Here is a 10,000-nt window from a genome sequence, read left to right on the forward strand (position 1 = left end):
TTAGTCTGTGTCCCTCTGTTTGTGTGTGTGTCTGTTAGTCTGTGTCCCTCTGTTTGTGTGTGTGTCTGTTTGTTTGTGTGTCTGTTAAGTGTGTGTGTCTGTTAGTCTGTGTCTCTCTGTTTGTGTGTGTGTCTGTAAGTTTGTGTGTCTGTTAAGTGTGTGTGTCTGTTAGTCTGTGTCCCTCTGTTTGTGTGTGTGTCTGTTAGTCTGTGTCTCTCTGTTAGTGTGTGTGTCTGTTTGTTTGTGTGTCTGTTAAGTGTGTGTGTCTGTTAGTCTGTGTCCCTCTGTTTGTGTGTGTGTCTGTTTGTTTGTGTGTCTGTTAAGTGTGTGTGTCTGTTAGTCTGTGTCCCTCTGTTTGTGTGTGTGTCTGTAAGTTTGTGTGTCTGTTAAGTGTGTGTGTCTGTTGGTCTGTGTCCCTCTGTTTATGTGTGTGTCTGTTGGTTTGTGTGTCTGTTAAGTGTGTGTGTCTGTTTGTTTGTGTGTCTGTTAAGTGTGTGTGTCTGTTTGTTTGTGTGTCTGTTAAGTGTGTGTGTCTGTTAGTTTGTGTCTCTCTGTTTGTGTGTGTGCCTGTTAGTCTGTGTCTCTCTGTTTGTGTGTGTGTCTGTTTGTTTGTGTGTCTGTTAAGTGTGTGTGTCTGTTTGTCTGTGTGTCTGTTAAGTGTGTGTGTCTGTTTATTTGTGTCTCTGTGAGTTTGCGTCTCTGTTAGTATGTGTATCTTGTAGTGTGTGTGTCTGTACATTTTATGTTAGTGCATGACAATCAGCGTGAGTGTGTGTTTGGCAGTGTTTCAGTTTTAAGGATTGGAGAAATGTGAGTTCTTCTACTAGAGCGGATTTGTGTCTCTTAGTGTGTGTTTTTGTGTTAGTATATGTGTGTGGGTCTGTTAGCTTGTTGTTTTTTTTCGGTGCGAGTGTGTGCATTAGTGCGTGTTTATGTGTATATCCAGAGACAACATGAGACAGGTGAAAAGCAAACGTGATGTGTTGGTTGTGAGTCCGTCTCTGACGTGTGTGTTTCTCCTGCAGATGTGTCGGTCAGCCTCTTGTCTCTGCTGGTGACCACGTGTGGACTCGCTCTCTTCAGCGTCTCGCTCTTCGTGTCATGGAAGCTGTGCTGGGTTCCGCTCACCGGGCGCTTCTTCCCGGACATCCTCAAGGGGGCGCAGTTCCTGGGAGGCGACCAGCAGCCGGTGCTGACCGAGGCGAGTCGCACAACAACACTGACATGCTAACATGCTAACAGCGGTTTGTAAATAAAAGGTCACGTGACGACAGACAGGAAGTGGATGGTTTGTAAATAAACGTTCAGACAGAAAGTTGATAGTTTATAAATAAATGGTCATGTGACTACAGACAGGAAGTAGATGGTAAGTAAATAAAAGTGCATTGCTGTGTCTCAAATCTCATACTTGAGTACTTACAGTTAGTATTTTTAGTGCGTTAGTGCGTCTCAATTCTTAGTATGCGAAATTTAATGCGCCATGCACACTTAATTGGCGTACTAAAACGCCCACAAAACTGAGTATGGTTCGATGGACACTAACCACCCTAAACGGCCGCCATCTTAGTGTTTTAAACGGAAGTTACGTCATATATATATGCATATATATATATTTATATACTTACAGGTGAATTTTCAGCAGCAGTACGAGGATGACACGTCTTTGGTGCTGATACCAGCGTAAATATCTCGCGAATATTTCGATTCTCATATATTTTCTTTATTTCTTTTTCCAAACTTGCAAAATTCGCTGCCAGCAGGTGGCGATAGTGTTCATACAGCTGGTTGAAATCACCGTTAAATAGAAGTAGAAGAAGAAGCTGTCGAGTCAATTCCTGTTAGTGTGTAGCAGCAGAGTTTGATTTGAGACATTTGCGTACTAGTTAGTACGCACACTATCCTGATGCATACTAACTTCTAGTATACTAAGAGAAGTATGCCATTTGAGACACAGCACATGTGATTATAGACAGGAAGTTGACAGTTAAATGGTCATGTGACTAATACAGGAAGTGAATAGTAGGTAAAAAAAATGGTTAAACAGCAAGTGGATGGTTTGTAAATAAATGGTCATGTGACTACAGACAGGAAGTGGACGGTAAATAAATCAACACTTCATTAGAGACAGGAAGTTGACTTTTGTTTAAATAAATGGTCATGTGACTACAGACAGGAAGTGGACGGTAAATATATTAATGCGTCATTACGGACAGGAAGTTGACTTTTGTTTAAATAAATGGTCAGACAGGAAGTGCAGGACTTGTAGATGAACATGTGACCACATGAAGAAACTCAATCTCTGCAGGTGGACGGCGAGGAGCGCGAGTACAGCGAGGACGGCTGCGTGAAGGAGCCCATGATGGTGGTGGCGGTCCCGGGGTCGGCCTTGAAGATCAGCCACACCTCGCCTGACATCCCTCTGGAGGCCCAATCCAAGGTGGAGAGATATCAAGTCCACACTTTGGCCAGAGAACGGGTCCAGAGGCAGATCACGGAGCCCACCTCGTCCGTTCGGTGGGTAGACCAGGAGGTCCTCGCGGGTCCAGAACCTCCGTCTTGACGTCCGCTTCTGTTTCAGTCACAACTCCCTGCGGCGGCAGATCAACTTGTCCAATCCGGACTTCAACCCGGCCCAGTTCCAGCGCCAGGACTCCCTGTCGGGTCTGGGCCGGATCAAGCCGGAACTGTACAAGCAGCGGTCGCTGGACGCGGAGGACGGGCGGCGCCACGACAGCTGCGGTCGCCTCAACTTCATCCTCAAGTTCGACTTCGACCTGGAGCAGCTGATCGTGAAGATCCACAGCGCCCTGGATCTGCCGGCCAAGGACTTCTCGGGGACCTCGGACCCTTACGTGAAGATCTACCTGCTGCCCGACCGCAAGACCAAGCACCAGACCAAGGTGCACCGCAAGACTCTCAACGCGGTGTTCGACGAGGTCTTCCTGTTCCCGGTGGCGTACGCCGAGCTCTCGGGCCGCAAGCTGCACTTCAGCGTCTACGACTTCGACAGGTTCTCGCGCCACGACCTGATCGGACAGGTGGTCGTCGACAACTTCCTGGACCTCAACGACTTCCCGCGAGAGACCAGGTTGTGCCGGGACATCCAGTACGTGACGTCGGTAAGATCTTGATCCTGTTAATCATAACAAACATGAAGGCAAACATGTCGTGAGAACTTCTGATGGTGGAGACACTTGTGTTGTGCAAGAGTGGGTCTGTTGTGTGTGTCTGTAAGTGTGTGTGTTTGATCATGTCTCTTAGTGTGTGTGTATGTTGGTGTCGTCTAGTGTGTGTCTGTAAGTTTTTGTTTGTGAGAGTTTGTTTGTATGTCTATTAGTGTGCGTGTCTGTTAGTGTGTGGGTGTGTTTGTGACTTTTAGTGTGTGTATTAATGTCTGTCTGTGTATGTGTTTATTAGTGTGTGTATGTTATTGTATGTCTGTTAGTGTGTGTGTATTTTTGTGTCGTCTAGTGTGTGTGTTTGTAAGTTTTTGTTTGTGTGTGAAAGTGTGTTTGTATGTCTATTAGTGTGTGTGTCTGTCAGTGTTTGTTTGTGCGTGAAAGTTTGTTTGTATGTCTATTAGTGTGTGTGTCTGTTGTGTGTGTCTGTCAGTGTTTGTTTGTGTGTGAAAGTTTGTGTGTGGGCGTGTTTGTAACTGTTAGTGTGTGTATTAATGTCTGTCTGTTTATGTGTTTATAAGTGTGTGTGTATGTTATTTTATGTCTGTTAGTGTGTGTGTTTGATCGTGTCTCTTAGTGTGTGTGTGTGTTTGTTTGTGTCGTCTACTGTGTGTGTCTGTGTTTGTCCGTTTGTGTGTTTCTGCGTTACTGTGTGTGTGTCTTTTAGTGCGGGGTGTGTCAGTGCCTGTTGTGTGTATGTGTTTGTTTATGCGTATGTCTTTTAGTGCATGTTAGAGTGTGTGTAGGTTAGTGTGTGTTTGTTCATCAGAATCAGAATCAGAAAACCTTTATTAGTCCCGCGAGGGGAAATTCGGTTTAACAGCAGCAAGAGAAATAAAAACACCCAGAAATAAAAACGAGAAATAAAATCTAAATGGAATAAAAGATAAATCTGCGCTATATAATATTTACACAATCATATTTACATAAATAACAAGAGGTGCAGTTAAATAGTTATCTTGGTGTGTTTTTGTTGTGGAGTCTGATGGCAGCAGGGAGGAAGGACCTGCGGTACCTCTCCCTCACACACCGGGGATGGAGCATCCTATCACTGATGGAGCTCCTCAATGCCCTCAGTGTGTGCTGGAGAGGGTGAGACAAGTTCCTCCTCATGGAGCCCAGCTTGCTCCGCATCCTCCCTCCAGTCACTTCCTCCACAGGATCCAGGGGGCGCCCTAGGACGTAACTGGCCTTCTTAATAAGGCTGTCCAGTTTAGCCCTATCCTTTGCTGTCATGCTGCTCCCCCAGCAGACCACACCGTTGAAGATGGCAGAGGCCACTACTGAGTCATAGAATGACTTCAGGAGTGGCCCCCGGACACCAAACGACCTCAACCTCCGGAGCAGGTAGAGTCTACTCCGCCCCTTTTTATAAAGAGCAGCAGTGTTATCCACCCAGTCCAGGCGGTTGTTGAGGTGAACACCCAGGAACTTGTAAGTCGTGACAATCTCAATGTCCTGTCCCTGGATGTTCAGTGGTGAGGGGGAGATGGAGGGACACCGCCGGAAATCCACGATCAACTCCATGTCTGGTAGCGTGTGTGCCAGTGTGTGCGTATGGTTGTGTCATCTAGTGTTTGTATGTTAGTGTGTGTCTGTAATGACTCATGTAATTGATGATTGTCTGTTTGTAAGTGTGTCTTTCTGTGTTTGTGTTAGTGTGGCTTTGTTGTTGTGTGTCTGTTAGTGTAGTTAGTGTGAGTATTTTAGTGTGTGTGTGTCTGTGTTTTTGTGAGCTTGTGTATGTCTATGGATCTGTAGTGTGTGCCTGTAAGTGTGTGTTCACGAGCGAAGGAAAAGCAATCGATCCCTGAGATTTGAGGATCCGAGTCAGAGTGTCAGTGACTCGATCCAGAGGAACCGCTCGCTGGTTTCTGAGGCGGAGACACAGAAATATACTTAGAGGTTGTTAAAGTTTGATGACACATGAGGGGGCGCCGACCCAGATCCTCCGACGGAGCGCTGACGGATCCACAGCGACACCGGCTCTGATCCATTATTCACCGCCGCGATCTCCGGCACCAGAACACTGTAACTCAGTCCGTCAGGAAGATCCGGCGTTTGGGGGATTCCTTCGCCGCTCCCTCGCGAGTCTTTCACTCCATCGGACGAGTCCTAAAACCTCAGTGACTCAGCCAACTGACTCGGGTTAAAGAGTCACTTCGTGCTAACGGGTCTTGGACTCGATGTCGTGATTCTTCTTCCAACTGAATATTTTACGACCTCAACACAACGGCAGGTTTGAGCCTAAATGACGTTTTTAATCCTCATGAATAATGAGCATTTTTCTGGGGCGCCCTCTGGTGGACATCATGTACAAGACGTCCTGTTAGACTCACGGGTTAACATACAGACGTGGTTTCATCTCGAGAGATAGCGCCCCCTGTGGTCAATACCTTGTATGTCTGTCCAGATGACACACTTAAGACCCTTCTGGACTCTGGACCGGCTCTCGGGCAGTTGTGGGTCACATGATGTGGGTCAGAATCTCCCTGGAGTATCTTGTGTCCTCTGATCCAGATTCTCTCAACAAGACCAAGAAGTTCCAGAACCTAACACACACACACACACACACACACACGCACACGCACACGCACACGCACACGCACACATACACTCAACATTTTTTCCTTTTTAAATGTACTTCAAAAATACATTAAATCTTTATAATAATTAACTACTTTGGTACAAACAAACTTTTTCAATGTGTTGTTGTTGACTTTGGTGTGTATCGTGTGTATATACTGTATGTGTGTTTGTGCGTTTGTATATATATATAGATATATATATAGATATATATATCTATATATATATATATAGATAGTTTATATATATAGATATATATATCTATATATATATCTATATATATAGATATATATATATATCTATATATATCTATATATATATATAAATGTTCATGTGTGTATATATAAACGTATGTGTTCTTATGTGTATAAATGAGCGTTATGTATGTGTGTGTATATTTGTTAGTATAAATGTGCGTTATGTATGTGTGTGTATATGTGTTAGTATAAATGTGCGTTATGCATGTGTGTATATGTGTTCAATATAAATATGCGTTATGTGTGTTATTATTACAATAAATAGTTTCTCTCCTAAATTATTTAATATAAAACTAGATTTTGTTTAATTATTGTCTTTTTCCTTGTGGTTTACAAAATGTCTCACTCACTCAGTGGCGCCTCCTGGTGGTCAAACGTTCCCTATGCGGTTCAGTGAAAGTCTCTAGAGTCTCCTGCTCTGACAAGTCTGCCCCCTGCAGGTGGGAGGTGTCAGCAGCTGTGTGAGGGCGGAGATGAATGACCCAGTAGAAGTGGGTCGGCTCCTCCGGGATCTCAGTAGCTGCAGGTCCAGTCGGAGTGTTGCTCGCACCGGGACACTTCCTGGAGCAGCAGGGAGACATACCTCCTCCTCATGTCACATGACCGCGAGAGTCAAACCGACCATTAACCAGCAGTTCACTCGTGTAGCAACACTAAAACAAACACACCTGTCAATACAATCACACAATAGATTTGATGCTCAACATGTTGATGTGTGCGACTGTTGTGTCAAAGACTGCGTCAGTGTGAGTATGTGTGTCTCTGTATGTGTTTGTTTGTGCTTTTGTGATTTTGCTTTTGCTTGTGTGAGTTTGTAAGTCTTTCTGTGTTCATTTGAGTTTGAGTGTTTGTGTGATTTATTTTTCTGTATTTTTTTTGTGTGTGTGTGTGTGTGTGTGTGTGTGTGACAGAGACTGTGTCAATGAGAGTATGTGTGTCTCTTTGTGTGTTTGTTTGTGTGAGTTTGTAAGTGTGTCTGTGTTAATGTGAGTTTGAGTGTTTGTGTGATTTATTTTTCTGTATGCATGTGTGTGTGTGTGTATGCATGTGTGTGACAGAGACTGTGTCAGTGTTTGTTTTTATACACGCACATATATTTATTGTGTACGTGTAGTACCGCTCCTACACAGTGTGCGTGAGTTGTGTTGTGAGTGTGCAACTACACACTTCTGAAGGGAACAACAACACGATATAAGGTGAATGTTTGTGTTGAATAATTGACAGACTCACAAACAGGAAGTTGATCTTAAGAGGTGATGTCATCCATTTCCTGTCAGTGATCGATACAAACTTCCTGATTGTGTTCTTGGAATCTGATTGGCTCCTGAGCTGCAGCTTCTCTGACCCTGGAGTGTCGGGTTTTAGACACAGTTGTGTTGTTGCATCTTAAGAGGAAGAATATGTATCATATGTATGGATATGAGTATCTTCATCATCTTCATCTTCATCATCTTCATCTTCGTCATCGTCATCTTCATCTTCATCATCATCATCAACTTCATCTTCATCTTCATCATCGTCATCATCTTCATCTTCATCTTCATCATCATCATCATCGTCATCGTCTTCATCTTCATCATCTTCATCTTCATCTTCATCTTCATCTTCATCATCATCATCATCATCGTCATCATCTTCATCTTCATCATCTTAATTATCTTTCTCTTTATCATTTTGATCTTAATTATCTTCATCATCATCATCATCTCAATTATCTTCTTATTCATCATCATCATCTTCATCATCATCATCATCTCAATTATCTTCTTATTCATCATCATCATCTTCATCATCATCTTAATTATCTATATCTTTATCATCATCATCATCATCTTAATTCTCTTTATCATCATCATCTTCATCATCATCTTCATCATCTTCATTATCTTCATTATCATCATCTTAATTATCTTTATCTTCATCATCATCTTCATTATCTTTATCTTCATCATCATCTTCATTATCTTCATCATCATCTTAATTTTCTTTATCTTCATCATCATCATCATCATCATCTTAACTGTCTTTATCTTCATCATTTTGATCTTAATAATCTTCATCTTCATCATCTCAATTATCTTCTTATTCATCATCTTCATCATCATCTTCATCTTAATTATCTTCATCATCATGATCCTGATCTTAATTATTTTCATGTGGATGGATGGATGGATGGATGGATGGATGGATGGATGGATGGATGGATAGAGACAATAAAATGAAAGAAAGATTTTATATAATCATATATTTGTATTACTATTGTATTACACAATGTTTTTATTATTATTATTTATAAAACTTCATTAACAAAGTACAAGATCGAACTCCTTGAATTTATCCCGTCTTGTTCAGACGATCCACACACACGGACTGATGGTTCGTTACACAGGAAGTCTCAAGTCAGACCCGACTAATGGAAAATTACTTTGATTGACTTCAGAGTGCTTTTTAGTGCACACACACACACACACACACACACACACACACACACACACACACACACACACACACACACACACACATTTACACAAACACAATTATTCACACACATGCACATTTATGTACACACACATTTATATGCACACAATCACAAACATGTATACACTCTCACACACACTATACACGCTACACACACATTTGTCTTCATCTGAACAAAGTCATGCAGGTGGTCATAATGTTTTGGCGAACTATCTGCAGGACAACGTGGATCTGGGCGAGTTGATGTTCTCGCTGTGTTACCTTCCCACGGCCGGAAGACTCACCATCACCATGATCAAGGCCAGGAACCTCAAGGCCATGGACATCACTGGAGCGTCGGGTGAGTGACTGGAAGATGACTCGATACAGTTGGACCATGACTGGACATGACTCGAAGATGACTCGATACAGTTGGACCATGACTAGACATGATTCGAAGATGACTCGAGACTGTCGGACCATGACTGGACCATGACTAGACATGATTCGAAGATGACTCGAGACTGTCGGACCATGACTGGACCATGACTAGACATGACTCGAAGATGACTCGAGACTGTCGGACCATGACTGGACCATGACTAGACATGACTCGAAGATGACTCGAGACTGTCGGACCATGACTAGACATGACTGGAAGATGACTCGAAACTGTCGGACGATGACTGGACCATGACTAGACATGACTGGAAGATGACTCGAGACTGTCGGACGATGACTGGACCATGACTAGACATGACTCGAAGATGACTCGAGACTGTCCGACGATGACTGGACCATGACTAGACATGACTGGAAGATGACTCGAGACTGTCGGACCATGACTGGACCATGACTAGACATGACTGGAAGATGACTCGAAACTGTCGGACGATGACTGGACCATGACTAGACATGACTCGAAGATGACTCGAGACTGTCGGACGATGACTGGACCATGACTAGACATGACTCGAAGATGACTCGAGACTGTCCGACGATGACTGGACCATGACTAGACATGACTGGAAGATGACTCGAGACTGTCGGACCATGACTGGACCATGACTAGACATGACTGGAAGATGACTCGAGACTGTCGGACGATGACTGGACCATGACTAGACATGACTCGAAGATGACTCGAGACTGTCCGACGATGACTGGACCATGACTAGACATGACTGGAAGATGACTCGAGACTGTCGGACGATGACTGGACCATGACTAGACATGACTCGAAGATGACTCGAGACTGTCCGACGATGACTGGACCATGACTAGACATGACTGGAAGATGACTCGAGACTGTCGGACCATGACTGGACCATGACTAGACATGACTGGAAGATGACTCGAGACTGTCGGACGATGACTGGACCATGACTAGACATGACTCGAAGATGACTCGAGACTGTCCGACGATGACTGGACCATGACTAGACATGACTGGAAGATGACTCGAGACTGTCGGACCATGACTGGACCATGACTAGACATGACTCGAAGATGACTCGAGAC

General features: G+C 43.7%; 1 protein-coding gene across 1 annotated transcript in view; it reads left to right on the plus strand.

Annotated features, from left to right (window-relative positions):
• The window catches only part of syt9b (synaptotagmin IXb), a 19,422-nt gene that overhangs the window by 4,068 nt on the left and 5,354 nt on the right, over positions 1–10,000 (plus strand). Inside the window, exons 2-5 of the mRNA XM_087796724.1 lie at positions 1,026–1,201; positions 2,306–2,514; positions 2,579–3,119; positions 8,720–8,840. Coding sequence (XP_087652850.1) covers positions 1,026–1,201; positions 2,306–2,514; positions 2,579–3,119; positions 8,720–8,840 — 1,047 coding nt within the window. The remainder of the gene's footprint in view (positions 1–1,025; positions 1,202–2,305; positions 2,515–2,578; positions 3,120–8,719; positions 8,841–10,000) is intronic.

This window comes from Callionymus lyra, chromosome 8, assembly GCF_982586985.1.
Source record: "Callionymus lyra chromosome 8, fCalLyr1.hap1.1, whole genome shotgun sequence".
Taxonomy (NCBI): domain Eukaryota; kingdom Metazoa; phylum Chordata; class Actinopteri; order Syngnathiformes; family Callionymidae; genus Callionymus; species Callionymus lyra.